The 19,534-nt window shown below is 40.8% G+C and overlaps 1 protein-coding gene across 2 annotated transcripts in view; it reads right to left on the reverse strand.

Annotated features, from left to right (window-relative positions):
* Window positions 1-19,534, reverse strand: part of l(3)76BDm (trafficking protein particle complex subunit 8 homolog l(3)76BDm) — a 142,955-nt gene that overhangs the window by 121,282 nt on the left and 2,139 nt on the right. For both annotated transcript variants that reach the window (XM_075670813.1, XM_075670812.1), the window contains exons 2-7: window positions 18,076-18,282; window positions 13,486-13,575; window positions 11,935-12,100; window positions 5,927-6,077; window positions 4,827-4,902; window positions 1,155-1,258 (exon numbers count right to left, since the gene is read on the reverse strand). In XM_075670813.1, coding sequence (XP_075526928.1) covers window positions 1,155-1,258; window positions 4,827-4,902; window positions 5,927-6,077; window positions 11,935-12,100; window positions 13,486-13,575; window positions 18,076-18,282 — 794 coding nt within the window. The remainder of the gene's footprint in view (window positions 1-1,154; window positions 1,259-4,826; window positions 4,903-5,926; window positions 6,078-11,934; window positions 12,101-13,485; window positions 13,576-18,075; window positions 18,283-19,534) is intronic.

The raw sequence follows: 19,534 nt of genomic DNA on the forward strand, positions 1-19,534 counted from the left end.
TAACCTTTCCATCTAACGTATACACTCTATGCAATTGCATACTCGAACGAACCTCTTCCTTTAAATATCTGGGCGTTATTCTTACATCTGACTTAAGCTGGGCCATGCATGTTGAGCATATTACTAACAAGGCAATAAAAAAACTTGGCTTTTTAAAACGCCGTCTGTACCTTGCAAACAGTGACACAAGACTTCGTGCATACATCTCCCTTGTCAGAACAACCCTCGATTACGCCTCAATTATTTGGAACCCTCACACAGCTAACCTTTCTGATTGCATCGAATCAATTCAAAATAAGGCCGCCCGCTTTATTTTGCGCTCCTACTCTCCATATCAAAGTGTGTCAGCATTAAAACAGACCCTTAATCTTCCGGATCTTGACACACGACGGAAATATTTCCGTCTGTCTTTTTTTCACTCCCTTTACTATAGTGGTTCATCTTTTTCATCTGCTCCCATCTTACCCGCCCATTATCTGTCCACCCGCAATGACCATGTATGCAAAGTGGCTCCCATATTTGCTAGGACCAAAAAATTCCAAAATTCCCCTTTCGTGTTATCAGTGAACGAATGGAACGCCCTACCTGAAGATATTGTAACAATCACTGACCCGTCTGCCTTCCAATCAGCCCTGCGCACATTTTTAAATGTATAAAATGTTCAGCTGCCACTTCTTGACTGGCCTGTGTTACATATATGTATAATTTCTAAATTTCCATTTACCCGCACCCACCTGCCACTTGTGCCTTGTTGAAAAGTGCCATGTACAGCAAATATGAATTGTACCATGTACTCTCGCCCAAATTACTTTTCGTTTTTTCCCTTTTTTTTATCTTTCTTTTACAAAGTGTTTCTTCTACTGAAATCTGTGCTTCTTGCCTTCAGTCATTTTTTATTACAATATCATGTGTGAATTGTATCCCCCCCTATGTAATGCCTCTCGGGGCCTTTAGGGTATTGAAAATAAATAAAAATAAATAAATATAGAAACTAAAACAAATATTCGACAAGTTTGAATAGTAAATTCTCCAATTGAATACAAATAAAATAAAAAACAACTATTTGGTTCATATCCAAAATTTCGAATATTCACATACTCCTACAGTACCAGTGCCACATGATCTTCAAAGCAGCCTACTAAGAAATGGGTCACCTGTGGTTCCACAGTGGGAGGTGATGAGTCACCACTGCTTAATAAAGGGTGCTGCACCCCGCACTTCTCCCTTGGTGCCTCCTCAGATGGAATAACTTCTTCACCTTCAATAAACCAAAGAATAATGGCACAGCAAGACAAAGATACAGCCACCTGTCTTGTTAAATTGCTCGTTTACAGTATAAAACATGCAAAGCACACACACATGTACGCACGTGCGTATACACACACACACAGCCATTAAATAGCAGTTCAGTAAACAAAAGGCCTAAAAGATACCAGATAAACAAAAACTACTTGCCATTCAGAAACGTTCAGCTATATTTTTCAGCTAAGAAACAGGAACATTTGAAGTATTTAGCTGCATAATCTCAAGTTTATACTTTAGATACCTGACAAATAACACATTAGCTCTTTTTAGTCTAAATATGTGTGAGCAACCAAGAAGCAACCAAGCAGAGTGCCAATTTTCATTCTTGATGAATGCTTGTGTCTGCAAAGTTATTTCAAAATTTCTAACAAAGAAAAAAACTCCACTTCTGAGAGCAAACAAAATGTACTGCGATGTACAAGATGCCCTTCGCAGGTGATGGGCACCTACGCTTTTTTTCTTTTCACAAGCACTTAATTTTTTTTATTTACAATGGGCCGACAATGGTGCCAATGATATTATGATGCGTAGAGAGCGCTCATTTGTCAACATTCTTTCGGAAAAGTGTTTCAGGTTTATTATACATCAAACAAGGAATCTTAAAGTACACACATTGAAATATGCCTTTTTGCGGTCGTGCATAGCATTACAGTGCTTGCAATACCAGACTACAGCAATTCACAAAGCATATACAAAGTGGCACATCTCATAGCATCTGGCTTTTCAATGTCACGCACAATGTTCCAATGCTTGCAATGCCAAGCTCTAATCCTTGTCTCTTCACTGTTGCAAATAGCTCTTCTACATTTGCAATGCCAAGCACCAGTCCTCCACGAAGCATGTGGGAGTGGTGCATTCCATTAAGCTGTTGCCCCCCCCCCCCCCCCCGCCCACACATATGTAAAATGTTCCTACTATTCCATCATATCGATACATCTGCCATGACACCGTGGTTAGAACAATCAGCTCATAACCAAGTCATGAGCCCAGACCCTGCAGGGGCAAGGTTTTATTTTTCTTATTCTCTCTCAAAACTATTTTTTTTTTTCTTTATTAGCCACAAGATTGACTGAGAAGTGGCAGCACTAGTGTGGAAAGGCAGCTGGCTGCACGCACAGCCACGTACTATTGGCGTCAAAAGAAACATGAACAGCAGAGCGCACAACTGAATGTATAGTGCGCACCGTCTAGTCATCACCATTGACAGGAACGCACATCTGGTTTGACTGCACTGCGCAATGCTGCTCCCCCTATATACTGCGATATTTTCGTTTCTGATCTGGCTCTTTATTTGACAGCGACAAGACATGGCAGCACAGTAATGATGACTGCACAAACTGCACCACTCACACCGTTTCTCGCGATTCATGTGACGCCGATACCACATACGGTTTTGCCAAACTGGGCGATAATACTTGTCCTATACTATGTGATATTTTAGCTTCCACTTCCTTTTATTTTTATTTCTTCGCTTTCGAATAAAAGAGAACCAGAACAGAAACGAAAAGGGAGCATTATTGGGCACTACGGTCAAACTGGATATGCACACCTGTCAATGGTGATGACTGGACAGCATGCACTATACCTTCAGTTAGGCTCTGCACAGTTCACATTTCATTTGACGCCGATAGTATGCCAGTGAGAAAAAGCATATGGGCCAGGGATTATGAGATCAAGCTGAATTTCTCCACTGCATGTGACCGCAACTTGAAATGGAGAACTGCAGTCCAAACTTGGCACTGCAAACTGTCTAGTGCACTCGTCAATTTCAGTTAATGCATGCTAACTGCGAAGAAATTCAGTTTTTTCATAGTCCATATACTTTTGCTCATGGGTGTACCTGGCGATACTTTGCTGTGAGCAGAAAGTAATAGCCGTCCGCAAAACCTGTCCATGGATAACAAAAGAAATTGTACGCTTGGAACAAAAGGCGAAGAAGACTAGAAAACAACATCGGAAGCACCCCTCTGAAGGTAATGTGTGCAAACTTTCAGCACTGCTCACTCGTTCAAGCCAAAGCATTAAAAACGCAAAAGACTACTACCACAATGTCACTATGAAGCAATTTCTCCTTTCGTCCCCTGCAAATTTCTGGTGGCATTTTCTTCAATATCAACAACCGTGCCCAGCCTCTGCATTAATGGTGAAACAGTATCAGATAAATTAAAAGTTGCAGAATCCTTCAACAACTTTTTCTGTTCCGTATTTACAGTTGAAAACGGTGGAAGTCCCATATTTTCGGCCCAGGACAGCACTCCCCCTATTAGTGATGTTATAATAATGGAAGAAGTTGTTCTAAAGCTTTTACTTAAGATTGATACAAAAAAATCTGGCGTCGATGACATACCCAACGAATTTCTTTCCCGGAATGCCAAATGGTGCTCTAAATTCTTATGTGTGATTTTTAATAAGTCGTTTTGTCTATCCGAGTTTCCCCATAATTGGAAATTAATAAACATTGTTCCTGTGCCAAAAGGAGGAGACTTATCACTGGTCTATTCCTATCGAACCATTTCTATACTTTGCACATGTTCCAAACTTCTTGAGCGCATTATCTTTAAACATCTAACAGTTTTTCTTGAGTTTCATGGTTTTCTCAACCCCAAGCAGCATGGGTTTCGTAAATGGCTTTCAACCACCACTCAGCTTTTAGAAACCATTCATGATTTCACAGCTATTCTGGATAAGGAAGGGCAAATTGATATTATCTTTTTAGATTTCGAAAAGGAATTTGACCGGGTACCTCACACCAAACTCATGATAAATGAAACCTATATTTAAAATGAGTCCCTTCTATCTTATATTCAAGCGTACGTTTCTTCAAGACGGCAGACTGTAAACATTGATGGAACACATTCCCTTTCAAAACCTGTGCTATCCGGAATCCCACAGGGATCAGTGTTTGGGCCCTTATATTTCTTAATTTTCATTAATGATATTGCACAGAAATTGCCAGTTAGAATAAATTGTTCACTGACGATTGCCTTTTATATCCCCTTCAGTCACGAATTATGATCGACAGTAGATACATGAGGGTTGCAATGTGGGCTTGTTGGTAAGCATCTGCAAGGGGAGTACGGTAGCGCAATTAAAAGACGGGACGTAGTGGGGAACTCCAGAATAAGTTTCACCTCCTGGGGTTTTTTAACATGCCCCCAATGCACAAGACACAGATGTTTTTGCATTTCACCCCCGTAAAAATGTGGCTGCCATGGCCAGGATTCGATCCCGCAACCTCGCGCTGCTTGCAGTGCGACACCATAGCTGCTAAGCTACCACAGCAGGTAAGCAAATTATATTTAATAATCTGCATATACACCTTAGTGTTATGACACTGCAACCACCATATCACGTTTCTGTGACAGCATGCAATGATAGTTTACCAATATATTCTGGATTTCTAGGCACACAATTTTTTTTTTTCACAGAATCAGTCTTTTTTCTTTTTTTTAAATACTCCACTTTTACAAGCTGTATGTATAGTACACGCAGAGATCTTAGTGAGAAAGACTCAAACTTACCTTGCTGAAACGCATCTTCATCAAGAGAAGAGTTACTTCCTCGAAGTTTATCAGGACACTCCAAATTACTCGTCACCTGCCAATGAAACAACAGCAAAAATTGTATAAGTCGTTCTGTCACTAACACAGAAGGAAAGGGTGAGAGGAACAAGGTAAGTCAATGCTGACCACCTTTACCTAGACCAAGATACTTTTCTCGCATACGCTGACCAACTTTCAAGATGGAGGAGCAGCAAGACAACAGTTCTGTTCCCTCATAGTATAAAAAAGTGCATTAAAAATTCACTAGAGCAGAAAGCAGCAACGGCAACCTTGTGCAACTCAAGGTAAAAATGCTTAAGTGGAGCAAACTGAGAGAAAAAGAACAAGTTCATTTATGGCAGAATTCCCAGTTAGGCTGGTTAGGATCAACTGAAGCAAGCAGAACCCATCTGGAAATTTCACCGTTAGTTCAAATGATTTGTATTTTACATAGGAGGTGAATGACACACTGACAAAGTATCACATTTCATTTTCATAAATATGGTACCTACGCCTGCTTACGAAAAAGCCATATGCTATCGCCAATGATTCGTCAGGCATGACTAAATCAAGCAACTGCTACAGCGACTGCACCAGGCTTTCTTAATGAGAGGGTGAACAGCACATTGCAGGCATCCAAAACTGGTACCACAGGAAGTTCTGGCAACGCACAGTTCTGTTCCCACTGACATAATATCACTCAATACAGTGCCCCAATACAATAGAATATAAAATGACTATCCCTGTAGATGTCCACTAGGTGGTCCTCGGATGTAGCCAGTATGAAAGAGCAGCTTAAAAAATTTCACAGAATGCACACTAAATGTGTTAGCTATGGTTCCCATATATTTTGCAGGCAGAACCTATTCTACTGAAAGCAACCGATGGAGCTTTAGTTCCAAAGGTTTCGTTTCTGCCACATGCAATGTCTTCAGCTTTTTATATAATAGCTATATGTACTATACAGAATACAGCCTTAATGCCTTAACATTCACACATACTTATCACTCAAGCCTGCTTATCTATCAACACTTCCAGCATTTAAACCATTCAACTAAGCAACAAAACAGAGACCGCACCTTATCAGGTGCATCCAAGTGTAAGAAAGGAGACCAAACATCAGGCAGACTCGTAGCACTGGGGTCATTTGCAGGGACAGAGTTCATCTGGAGCAGATGGCATGAGTTGGCACCATAGTTCCTCTTCAAAGCCTGGAAGCTAGCCTCTGCCCTGGAACAAATGCCATTTATACATAGCAGCCCTCAAGTAGACAAATTTTTTTAGGTAACTGTGCCCCACTCCCCCCGTACCACAACACACATACACATAGACAAATAAGACACAGATTTGTGTTACACAAAGACTTGCGTAAAAAAGCCGTGTCAGGTCGCATCTGTAGTTGTCAGAAATAATGTTTCAATTGGAGAATGATGGGATTTTCCACTACATATCAGGGTGGGTTATTTAAATGTCACATGCACAAGAAGATCCAAAGCACAGCCTATCAAACTACATATTCCTCTTGTAAAAGGTAGATTGGGCTATGTGCGCTTTAAAATAATACTAGAGAACAAATGTCAGTGATAGGTACAGCAGGCGTGTTCAACAACAGCTAAGTGTAAAAATGCTCCCCTATGATCAATATTGAAACCCACTGCTAATCAATATCAACCTCAGCAACCTAAATCCCGTGTTTAGTTCTGAGCAAGAATAACTGGAACAAAGGTGTTCGATTCTTGTTAGTTACAACCATATTAAACAAACAGACAATAAGGCCAGAGAAATCATAAGGGAAATGAATCATGTTTAATCAGAACAGATAAGAAATAGAGAAGGAATGAAAATGAACAGAAGGACAACTTGCTGCAAGTGGGAGCCATATCCACACCTTCTACATTAGTCATACGGTTCTTTACCAATTAAGCTATGGTGACATCCATCCTTCTGTCAACTTTCTCAGGCATCTGTGTATGTGTACAGTGCTTAGCGATTGAAATGCGATACTCAGAGTCTGTGGCTGGTGGCACTTTTTGTGCCACTGCTGAGCACTGATTGAGCCCTGAAGCTGATTAAGTGTAGTATACAATAAAGGTGAGAACCTTTGTGATGCATTGTGACTATATTTGGTCACCCAGCGATCACCCAGTGCTCTCGTGCCACAAAAGGCACCGGCCACCATGTGGTCGAAGTATCATGTTTCAATCGCTCTTCACTGCACAATATTGGCACTGGGAGTGTTAGCCAGCGACACCTACAGTCATGTCAGCCGATGTGGAACATTGTTTCAACAGCAGGCATCATGTAATATGTGAACTTAGGAGCAGGAAGTAGCAACTAGACCTCATAGGCTACCTAATGGCATCATGGTTGCCAAACTTGAGGCTCACACTATGCAATGCGCAAGAGGCATACAGGAAACTGGGGGTCTCAACTTTTTGTTAGTTGCAACCATATGAAGCAAACAGACAATGAAGTCAGAGAAAGCATAGAAGTTAACTGTTACATTTAATTTAAATGTTGATATAAAAATGAAAAGGGAAACAAAAGTAGATGAACGACAACTGCCACAGGCAGGAGCTAAGCATAGCACAATTCGCTGCTGCCTACCACGCACAAGCGGGCCTTCTGTGCTGCAAATTTTTTTACCGAAAGGTATAGTATGCTATACGCTCATTTTTCTTTTCGTCACAAGCACCTAGGCCAAATATTTGGTGGACAAGTTATAAAACCTACATTTACATACACTTGAGAATTACTCAGATTTTGCTCTGTGGAATTTTTGAAGTCACACATGTTTTATTGTGTGAAAATTTTTGAAGCGCTCCGGCATGGGCTATCGTCCTCTGGTGAATCCGAGTCACACCCTACTATCAGATTACCCTTCTCCAAGAAAGGCTCAGAACAATTGCTGTCATCACAAGGCTTGTCATCGCTTTCACTGTCGAAGAGAATATCTAATTTCTCACACTCGGAAAGAGCACGACGGCCACGAGACGCATATATTCTGCCACTCGAGGCGATCAAATAATCCAAAAGCATAGAAAAGCTTGTTCCAGTAACACAGGTAACTAATGTCATACAGCAGTAACATATATAACCATGCTCAAATAAACCGACACATTCTGCCATCCATCAATAGCTTTGAGAAATACAAATTACAGCTGCCCGGCAATTCACTGGCTTTGACAATATTGCCACTGCAGGGGCACCCGGTGGTTCACCGGCTCTGGCAGCGAATGGAAGCTACATAGACTTTTGGTATGGCAATTTATTACAGCTGCAACAGAAAGCACCTAAGACTTCCCAGTCTATGTGCTACAAATCACAAAAAAAGACACTGTTGTGAACCATGTCAGTTTACAAAGTGGCAATTTAGATTATGCATAACTAAGCAAGGTGTCACATGTGATAACCGGAAGCTATGGCAGACATGAGAAGTGGTCAGTGACCTCACATAAGGTATGAGGACACTCTTGAAATATCAAATTTCTTGGAAAATTTGCATTGCTAACTTTTATATTTTTATGCAATCCCACACACTACTCCACCTACCACAACAAGAACCATGTATCTACCTTGTGCCATTCAAAAGTTACAGGATGAATTGTAGCATACACTGTACTTGGCGAAACCGAAACTGATAAATTTTGCTTTCACTTTTTATTTTACTTTCTTTTTTTGTAACAATAATATGCAACTATTATTTTTTGCACACATCAATAATATGTTGTAAAAAATGTAAGATTTTACAATATTTTGCTAATGTTATGATTAAAGAGCCCCTCTCCTCACCAGGTCTGGCCATTTTGAGCTGACAAGCGCAGAGTTGTGCTGTGCTGCGACGTCACTCATAGTGACCCACGACTTCGAAAATTATTCAAAACAACATCTGTTATTTGTGTAATCTGTTGCTTCAATAGATTAATCAAATTTCGAGAAATAATAACACACACAAACCGAATGTCTGCGTGTTTCTTGTTTTACTTCGCACGGCAGCAAGAGAGATGTACCTCTGTTTCGTCTGCTTATTCCCATGTTGTGCACTCGCGCACGCAGACAACGAAAGTATGTCATTTTATACCATGTTCTAGTGCGCAATCATGCTCTATGATCTGCTTGTGTCTGCCTTAGTATTCATGTAGCACTGACTTATACTACTAGTCAGGTGTTCTCGTGCACAGCACACAAAACCGTGCGCTGTGTGAAACGAGACAAATGCAACAGCTCGCGCACGACACTGTCAGTGTCATGTCGCCATTCGTCTTGCCAGTCGTCCGACAGGGCAAAGCAAGCCAGAAAAACAATGAGATCTGATGAATGAGCAGAATACAACAAGGAGGAAGCTCAAGGACAGGCTTGCAACAAGTTAGGAGCATATTAGTCATCTAGAACTTCTGCTGTCATGTGTATATTGCAACTTAATAATTTTTACTCTTGCTTTTCTCAAAACACGACATTCCATTTTTCTGCTACACCATCATTGATGAACTTTTACTCAATTAAGGTTTTCTTTTGAAACTTTTCAGCATATTTTATTACGTATGAAGGAGCACAATGAACTAGGATTATTGAATGATACGAATTATATTTTATATACTGCCTGTTTATTTATTTATTTTCAATACTGCCAGTCCCATCAGGGACCACAGCAGGTGGACATACAGAAATGAAAGACATGGTAATAAACGTGCACATACGAAGTGCGTGTTGATAAGCCAAACAAGGAACGTAAAGGAACAAGGTAAGAATACATAAAAAAAAACCAAATATAGATATGACATTTCTGGGAGACATGCGCAGCAATAAAGAGAATACATCATGAAAAGGATAACAAATGGGAACAAAAATAACAGTAAACACCTTCGCGATAATCAGCATGGCTTACAAGAGTTGCACAGCATATTAGGTGAATAAGACTGCGTTACTGACTACTAGATGTGGATTCTAACCATGATGTGAACTGAGATAATGAGTCTGCAGAAATGATTGACAGATCGAGGCGATTCCATTCCCTTATCACGAGGGGGGAAATAAGAGTACATGAATGTGTCATTATGGCATGAATATTCTGTTAAAGTGTGTGCATGTTTATGTCTCTATGATCACGACTGCAAAAAACATATGTATTTTGTTAGGTCAATCTTATAATAGTTGTGAATCAAGTTAAATAAAAATTTGAGCCGTGCTTGCTTCGCCCTTGATGAGAGCGTCGCTAAACCCGATATAGCCGCAAGGTTAGTGGGTGAATCTGTGCGCTTATACTTGTTGTGAATAAACCGCAGCACTTTTCGCTGTACTTTTTCCTGTTTCGTTATGTTACTTACTGAGTGGGGAAACCAAACTGTGTTAGCGTACTCCAAAACCGGTTTAACGAAAGTAGTATATGTGAGAAGCTTAGTCGACGTTGGTACGAGGCGGAGACATCTTCGGAGATAAAATAGCTTGCGTAATGCCTTCGAGGTCACGTTGCAATGTGCACGGCCCATCTCAGGTCAGAAGTTAAAGTGATGCCTAAGTATTTATGCTGGTGAACTTTCGTTAGCATTGTGCCGTTAATAAAGTACGGAAAGTCGTAAGGTTGTTTTTTTCTTGTTACCGTCATGCAAACTGATTTAGTTGTGTTTATCGTCATTTGCTATTTTTTTCACCATTCATTTAGTTGGTCTAGTGAGTTGCTAAGCGAAACATGATCTTCGTAGGTGTTAATTGTTTGGTAGAGGATGCAGTCATCAGCAAACAGTTTGATGTTACAGTCAATATTTCTGGTTATGTCGTTAATGAAAATTAAAAATAACAGTGGCCCCAACACGGATCCTTGGGGGACGCCTGATGTGACAGGCACTGTCGCAGGTTCCACATGCTGAAATACTACGAATTGTGTCCGGTCTGTTAAGAAATCTGTTACCCAGTCTAAAATTTCCCCATCCCCAATAAAACCTCGCAATTTTGTTAATAATTTACTGTGGCATACGTGATCAAATGCTTTGGAAAGGTCTAATAATATTATGTCAGCCTGGCTACAGTTATTGATGTTAAATGCGAGGTCATGCACAACTTCCGTAAGCTGTGTGACGGTTGACAATCCATGGCGGAATCCGTGCTGGTGTGGCGTTAATAAGTTGTGAGTGTCAAGAAAGTTTGTTAGGTGTTTAAGGATGATACGCTCGAGCATCTTGCAAGCGGTGCTAGTAAGAGATATTGGTCGATAATTAGAGGGCAATGAGGTGTCTCCTGTTTTGTGTATTGGGATGATTTTTGCATTTTTCCAGTCGTCGGGTAAGGATGATTGTTACGTCAGAATATAGGCTTACAAAAAAGCAGTTTTTTTGTTTTTCAACTTTTTGATTGATAACTGCTCAAATACACACCGCTTATTTTTATCCTAGTTCATTGGTAGCTTTGTATAAAGACCAAAACAAATGCTGGTGGGAGGGGCAAATTTTCCACTTTTTAAAGGAAAGCGTTAAATTTAAAAATTGCTAAATTTTTTTTTTTTCAAAGCTTTAAACAGATGCTTTCAAATGCTTTGGCAGAGCACGCAGCAATGACCCCGCACAATATTGACTGGATGAAATCTAGTCTAATTGGCCAGAAAAGAAACTGCAAGTCATATCTGTACCTGGAGTCTCTCGAGATACAATCTAGAGAACACACGCTCAATCAAAACAAAAGAAACCTCCCCCTGTCTTATGTGTGGTGCTTGCACCACATGCGAAAGCCTATTTAAACAGGCTCTTCAACCTTTTCCGCCAACTTGCGACCAAGGCTTCCGTATGGAAGCCGAAACGTGTTGTCTCTTAAATAAGTTTTACATGGTCGGTGTATGTCTTTCATCGTCAAACAGATAAATAGCATTAAAATGGTCCTCATAACAAGGCACAGCCAGTACTACAATTTTAATCCCAAAAATAAAGCTTTTCATCTGCAGAGTGTCGTCATACCTTCATCTGACAGTAAGGACACTCTACAGAACATTTTTACAAAGGGCATACATATGCAGCAAGAAACTCAAACATGGTACCATCGGTGAACAGTGAATTAAATAAATTTACAGTGCTTTTGACAGAAAAGTGTTTAAAGAGCTCACTTAGTTTGGTTGCCTTGAGACACATCATGAAGTAGAAGGTAATACTTTAGGCATTGTGGAAAGAACCATCGCTGGCTGCCTTCAGACTGGCCTGCCTGGTGGCCTTGGGCCATTTTCTCAAGCTCTTCCTCTGGAGAACCATGTTCAGAGGACACCACAAAAATACCTGATAGGTCAATAAGGTGAAATAACCTCTTTGAAGATTTCGCAAAACATAGTGGCACACAATGGGTTCAGCTAATTAAGATCATCTGTACCTGTTGCTGCAGTTTTTAAAAAAAACGGACACACATTATCATGTCAGGCATGGCATAGCATGGTTTACAATTTTTAGGTTCCAACCGTTTGATAACTGGAAATCCAATGCTGCCTGCCAAAAGCTCAACCGATTTTGAATCATGAGGTCAGAGATGGAACTATTGCCACATGTGCACTAGCGTGCTCTCTCAGTTGGCAGAAGGTATGAGGTGCTACCGAAAAGTTTAAGGAATTTACACAGTGCATGCGAACAGGGTGTAGTACATCTTTCCGCCGCTAGGTGTGGCAAGCATTATGCCTTATATAGTATATCAGTGTGCCGACAGCCATGCAGCTGAGAGGACGTTTTGTTCAGCTTGATTTTGCAAAGTTGTGTTTCAGTGATCCAGTGCATTTATTTTTGATCGATATGATGTATTTTAGGAGCAAAGAATCTGAATCAAGTGTTGATTCAAACTTAACAACACTGCTGCAAAAAACCATCATGTGCTACAGATATACAGATGCTCTGGCTCATGGGTAACGCCATAAGCCGAAGCAAGATGTTCTTGTGGTACAAATGCTTCAGAATGAAACCAAAAGAAAAAGTAACAGTTTTTAGTTCAGGTTGGTCACCTTCTCTGGAGCTTTTGATCCATGCATTGCCTTCATTTGTGACTCATTCTTGCTACCACACTTGTAAATGCACACAGGCTGGCTGTCATTGAGAATTAGATGTTTCCTAGCAAGGCAGTTGCTTTTGACTGCATTGGTGTGTAAAGTATGTACAATGGAAATTATGTATGTATTACTTCTGACAACTTGCTTCCGAGGTGTGCCTCCACAATGCAATTTTTTTCAACTACTTGTGGCATGAAAAATAGCATGCATCAGTCTTCTTGTGCACCTCAAGAGCAGCATCAAGTTTCTGTACAAAATAAATTTATGCTACTTTTACCTGCAATTATAGCAAGGTTATGCAAATGAACATCAATCAGTTAAAACCAGTTTGAACCATAATTTTTTTACTATAGAGTTGAACTGGAAGTGAACCATTTTCAGCGAACCAAAACAATAATCAGAATCAAAAAATTTTGCTGAGACACTATGGTCAAGCAAATTAAAAACATTTTGTCATCCAATTTGCAAGAATATGAAAATAAAAAGAGTGTATTCCAAATATATGATTACTTTTAAAACGTAGCAAACTGCCACAACTTCTACAATCATTTCTGGGGCAAATGTGCATGAGCCGAGCTCACAGGCATAGTGCACTCGCTTTGAGTTTAGTCACAAGGGAGCATTAAAGGATACAGGCAAGAAAATGCCGTGTAAAATCATGTTCCAGTGGAGCCAAGACCCGAAAGAATGCATCCCTGTAGGAGTAGAACCATGGCGTAGATGCTGAAATTTGAAAAGGAGATAATATTTATTAGGACCCAAGTAGAAAGATGCCCACTCACCACAATTTTGAAGGACTCTTTTCACTTATAGTACTGTCAATGTCTTTCCAGTCAAATTAACATGCAAAGTATTCCGACTATGTGAAAAACAATATAGGTAAGAGACAACCATTTTATTTTAAGCAAAGAAACTGGGGTCCCTAACGTAACTCCTAAAGCCTATGAGCAGTCACTAAGTACTGAGTAGAAAAAAAGAAATATACCTGTTTATTCTTCCTCCTGTGTTCAGTGCTTCCGTCTTCAAGTAACATTACTTTATCACTAACTATATCACACATACTAATCCACAAAAGGCAAGTTTTAAGTGCACATAAATGCTAAACAATTTTCTTTAGTTATATTGCAGATAAAAAGTAAGTTCAGAAAATTTATCATAGTATAAAGCAAGTTCCCTCTGAGCAGATTCAAATATGGAAATCGGAAGTTTAACCTTTGGAAAGCTATTTCTTTAATTAAGCATGCCAGAACACAAGAGGCTATGGGTCTTTTTCGTTTTTCGCTTTTTTTCTATGATGTAACAGCAACAATTAAATTTTATGTAAAACTTTTCGCTGTATAGCTTGGCTGAAGATATCATGCAAACATTACACAAAGCACCCCATGTTAAAGAGGCCCTGCATTAACCTTCTAATACTGCCAATTCTGTCTAGCTCTTTTCTCTGTGTCTCACAAACAAAAGCACATGAAGAATAGTAGAAATTAGCATGCACAAATGGAAGTCATTTAATAAAAGAAATTACAGGATACAAGCAAATTAAAAACGCTCTGACTTAAGTTCTGGCAGCTTTCACTCTTGGCCTTCTTTCTACAAAACACCATTTTGTCAAGCAAAGTGCAACAGCATATCACAGGCACATAGGTTGGTGTTGTAGTTTAGAAAGGTAGACCATTCAGCTTGGCTCAGAGGTTGGTGGGCAGGGTGACCAATTTCAGACTCAAACACATTGTTTTCACTGTTAAGTAAAAAATTTGCAAGTTTCTAAACCCAGCTTCTTCGTCTTATTGCTGTCTGCAATTTTTGTTCAAAATTGGTCATCTGATATACATTTTTGCCTTAATGTGTTCATTTTGCCTTTCATATGTTCCAAATTTCTGAGTGGTCTGTACTTGTACATTTATTTTGATGCACAACTTTTGTCAGAAGCAAGACACACCTAAAAGGTATCATTTCTTAGCTCAACACTGTAATCCATTATAGCAGCAAGTTTACTTTCTTTTTTCACCTAATGTTTCTTTATTAAATTCAGTCAAATTGCTAATTGTAGATGAAGACTGAATGCACAAAGTATATCTTCAACTTCCGTGAGCATTATCTTTACATTATTTGGATAAATTCTTGTGCAGACAAGCCATACCCCTTATTTGGGCTTATCTTGAGAGGGCTTTCCATTTTCTTGTTTTGTCGGGTCACCCTGCTTGCAGACATGAGTTGCATTGTTTAAATGCCTTTACTATACAGCTATGCTCCATACGTTCATGTTGCCTCATACAGAATGTACTATCGCGCACAGTATGAGCTACACCGCGCGAGCGCGTGGCCGTGCGCTCGGTATGGTTGTACAGTGGCCCCGATAGTGGCGTGTTTTCGAGCTATCTGGAGAGGGTGCAGCTGTTCCAGCAAGCTCGCATCACCTCCACTAGCTTGCTTTCCCCTTCACCCTCGTTTAGGCTGGTTTTGATATCTGTTTCGAAAATGATAACTGTAGCCGTAGGTCGACGCCCAAACTTCGTAATCGGGCCCGCGTCGGTCCACACAGTGGGTGTTATCTGGTGTGTCAGATTAATAATAAGGAATACGTTCGTCAGCTCGCAAAATGTCCCGTGTGTCCAACAGTGATCGACTTCTTAATTCATCTCAGGTTTTAGCATTTACAGCATGCAAGCTGTCTTAGTGCCAACCAAATTTTCTTTTATTCGGGCTGAATATATCTTTGACTGATCATGCAACTCTTTCATGTCAGTGCACGTTAAAGAACCCCAGGTGGTCGAAATTTCCAGAGCTCTCGACTACGACATTTCTCAGCCTGAGTCGCTTTGGGACGTTAAACCCCATAAACCAAACCAAACCACACGACTGTTCGGAATGGCAATTAAGTACCCTAGACAAAAGGAACCTGCACATGACCTTGCGTTTATGTATCTAGGAAAAGTATCCTCTGGATGAGCTGATTGGAAATTAGTGTATTCTGGTAATACCGGTAATGATCAGCGAAATCGGGGTTTGGGGCCTTAGTGATAGTGCACTCTAAAATTTCGGAGCCATTTAATGCATCTTAAGAAGGGGTGGTGTGTTCTGGAGCCATCATGCACGGTGGGAAGTTTATAAAGATCACGCATGGCCCCAGGAGTTGCGGCAAATGAACAAAGTAGGATGCTCCGGCCAAATGTGAAATGTTGCTATAGTACGGAGAACGGCGGTGGCAGCAATGGCAACGCGTTGCCCCATTAGCACCAGGGCTATGCTAACACTCTGTCAAAAACAATCCATGGCCCACATCGTGGCTGCTTCCACTTTTACGCTGGACGCTGAGGCGGATTATCAGTGCTAAAATCATGTTTAAACGCACAGCCCTTCTTGGACGAAGAAAGCGCTGTCTTTGATAACCTTCGCACGCCACGTCTGGTCGGTGGCAAAAGTGCTGCATGATCTTGCGGTTTATGCTTCAGCGAAATCAAAGTGAACAAGAAACAGATAAGGTGTCCTTCAGATAAATGGGGACGAGAGGTTCCAGCACGCTTGCTGGAACAGCTACACCCTCTCCAGATAGCTCGAAAACACGGCACAATCGGCGCCACTGTACAACCTTGCAGAGCGCTCGGCCACGAGCTCGCGTGGTGTAGCTCATACTGAGCGCGATAGTACAGTACTCAGCAACTGAAATGTGATACTTGAACCACATGGCCTGCCAGCACTTTTAATGCGAGAGCATTACTTGGCTCATCGTGCGAACCCACCATCTTCGGTTAGCTGTGGCAGAAAAATTGCACACAAATTACATCATCTTCACCTAACTAAAATAAAAGTGACCACGGTGAGGATTCGATCCTCTGCCCCACCGCCACTGCTACCGCTCCGTAGCCAAGCCCATTAACCACTGAGCCGCTGTGGCATTGTGCTACCGTTGCAACAGGTGACAGTGATGAATAGTTTCAAGCCTGTGTACATGGTTGGGCTCTGCCTGATGGACAATTCACTAGATGGCAGAGCGAGCGGTTGCAGAGATGGCACGGCAAGCTGCAGCCGCTCACTCTGCCTTTCGTGTTGTCGGGGGCCCTCAGATGCAGTCGCCAGAGCCCATGGACAACGATGAAGAATAAGATGCAACATGCTTCAGGTACCCATCGGACAACAACTATGACATCCCCCCCAGAGTATGGGGTGGAGTTCACCTACAAGCCCAAAGAAATTTAGTGTCAACACCATGGTGCCACACAGAAAAGTACTGTCATCACTGGGCAAAGTGGTGTCATCCTGCTGAAAAGTGGTGCCATCAAGAAAGAGCACTCCATGCAATGTGCATGAAACACTACTTTAACGAGAACTCCGCAATTAAAACTCAGCTAAGAGATTGCAATATGGCCAGTTTGTCGTCTTTCATTGTTGCAACCTCATAAGCAGCAACCTTACACTCGAAAACATAATGCAGCAGCACTAAACTCAACAACATTACGTCTCAACACTAAACTCGGTGACATAACTCAGGGACACACTCAGCAACAAGTAATGCTCTTGCATTTACACATCATAAGAATTGCTAAGGTGTCCCGATAGTTTTTTGCGTTACTGGTAGGCGGGGGGGGGGGGGGGGGGCACCGAACTGATGCATTGTGGTATACAATGAAAGTAAGAGCCATTATGATGCATCGTGACTGCATTTGGTCCTCCAGAAATCATCAAGCACCCATCAGTGGCGCAAAAAGTGCCAGCAACAATGTTCTCTGAGCATTGCATTTCAATCGCTGAGCACTGTACATCATTGTTACCAATACTTTGATAAATGACTAAAAGCTACACTCAAAAAAAAAAAATGTATGACCATATATATGTATCTTGTCCCCATACAGCAAGAGTCATCTGTCTTGTTTATACCTCTTTTACTTGAAAAGGTGTGTGCTCACTACTTTCCTGTCAAGAATGCAAGTCACGGTGATAGCACACATGCCATTCATGACCTGGAAGTACCGGCATGCAATGTTAAAGAAAGGAAAGCCACACAATATAGATGACTGACTATTATTGTTTTGGAGACAAGATAAGCCCCAAGGGGTGCAAAATTTTCAAAGAGTGCATAGCACAATACAAAAAGTAAATCTTGTTTTAAAAGAAAGTAAAAAAAAAATGAGTCAAGGCAATATTCAGTTTCTAAACCAAAGCAAATTATTTTACTTAGCTGTAGTAGCTGTGACAAGTAAAATGGAATTCATCGTACTAAGCACATACTTGAAACAAGTAGATTGTAGCTGCCCGCCTTGATCTTTGTGAGTGAGGCAGCATTCTCATTGAGAGGAGGTTGGACATTTGAAACTGAGTCATTGAGCAATTTCTTGGCAGCTGCCAGCTGTGGCACAGGACTATTCAGGTCTCGAATGTTAAGGTGCAGCTTGGCAGCTACACTCCCCTGGAGCAGATTGGGCGGCCTCACCGACACTGAAAGAGGAAGCATTATTCCATGCCATGGCAGATAAGAAATAAACCTAAGTTTAATGCGAGAAAACTAGCAATATTGGAAAAAACAGCACCAAAGCATCATAATGCTTCGTTACATAAGAACATCAAGTAGGAGATTGCTACAAAGGGATGCACACAGAGGGTGCCAGAACACCTCCCAAAATTTTCACGACTCTTTGAGAACACCTTTACAAGAATGATAGTTTATAAGCAGGCGCTGCGAATGCCACCCTAAATAAGGTTTCTGGCTACAGTACATGCCGCTGACAAGAAGTGTAGAGCAACCAAAGTTGTAGCTCACAAAAGGCAAAGCTACATGTCTACCTGACTATTGGATGTGATATATAGATATGCCCAAAATTATCATATTTATGTCCCCTGTTTTGCACAACATATTGCACCTAGGTTCCTTTTTTCTCTTATGACACAGAGAATTACGCTCAACTGTTTTCATAACACCACATATTCTAATGTTTTCTTGTTTGTTTTATTAATGAATTATCGACAAAGACACCTTACAGATACTATTAATATATCCACAAAGGCTAAAGTATGAATATTAAAGCACTGATTTAAAGGGTGTGCAGACACATTCGTAAACAAACATGCCATTTGTTCAGAAAGTGCAAGCGCAGAAAGAAGAAATGCTTACAATGAGGTGTAATTCCCATGGCGACTATATGCATACAAATATTTTGATTACTTATTTCATGAGTCACACTTATATGGAACTATATTAAATTTTTGATTGCATTTAACATCCCAAAGCACTATAGGGGATATGAGGGGCGCCATAGTGGAGTGCGCTGGATAAGCACAACCTGCAGTTCTTTAACAAACACCCAAAGCACAGTGCATGAGCGTTTTTCCATTTCCCACCCTTAACAAAATACAGTCACTACTTCTGGGAGATGGCACCTATGTGATGACATGACGCCCTCCTCCTCCCTCATTTTTTTTTGCATGCACCCATTTAACCTAAATGTTCCTTGAAATTGTTGTTCTGCTCAAGCAGTGTACCCCCTGAGCCCATACGTAGCAAACCTTAAAGATGATCAACGTAACAGTAAATGTCTGCCTTTTCTTTTAAAGAAGCTTATTTATTCACGGAAAACCCTTTGGTTTTATGCCGCCATTGTGTATAGCATATCTTATAATTAAAGCCTCGAGTTGAAGGCTTAACACTGCAACGACAAAAACAAAGGAACAGTGCCTCCTCCCTTGTCCATAC

Source organism: Dermacentor variabilis, chromosome 1, assembly GCF_050947875.1.
Source record: "Dermacentor variabilis isolate Ectoservices chromosome 1, ASM5094787v1, whole genome shotgun sequence".
NCBI lineage: Eukaryota > Metazoa > Arthropoda > Arachnida > Ixodida > Ixodidae > Dermacentor > Dermacentor variabilis.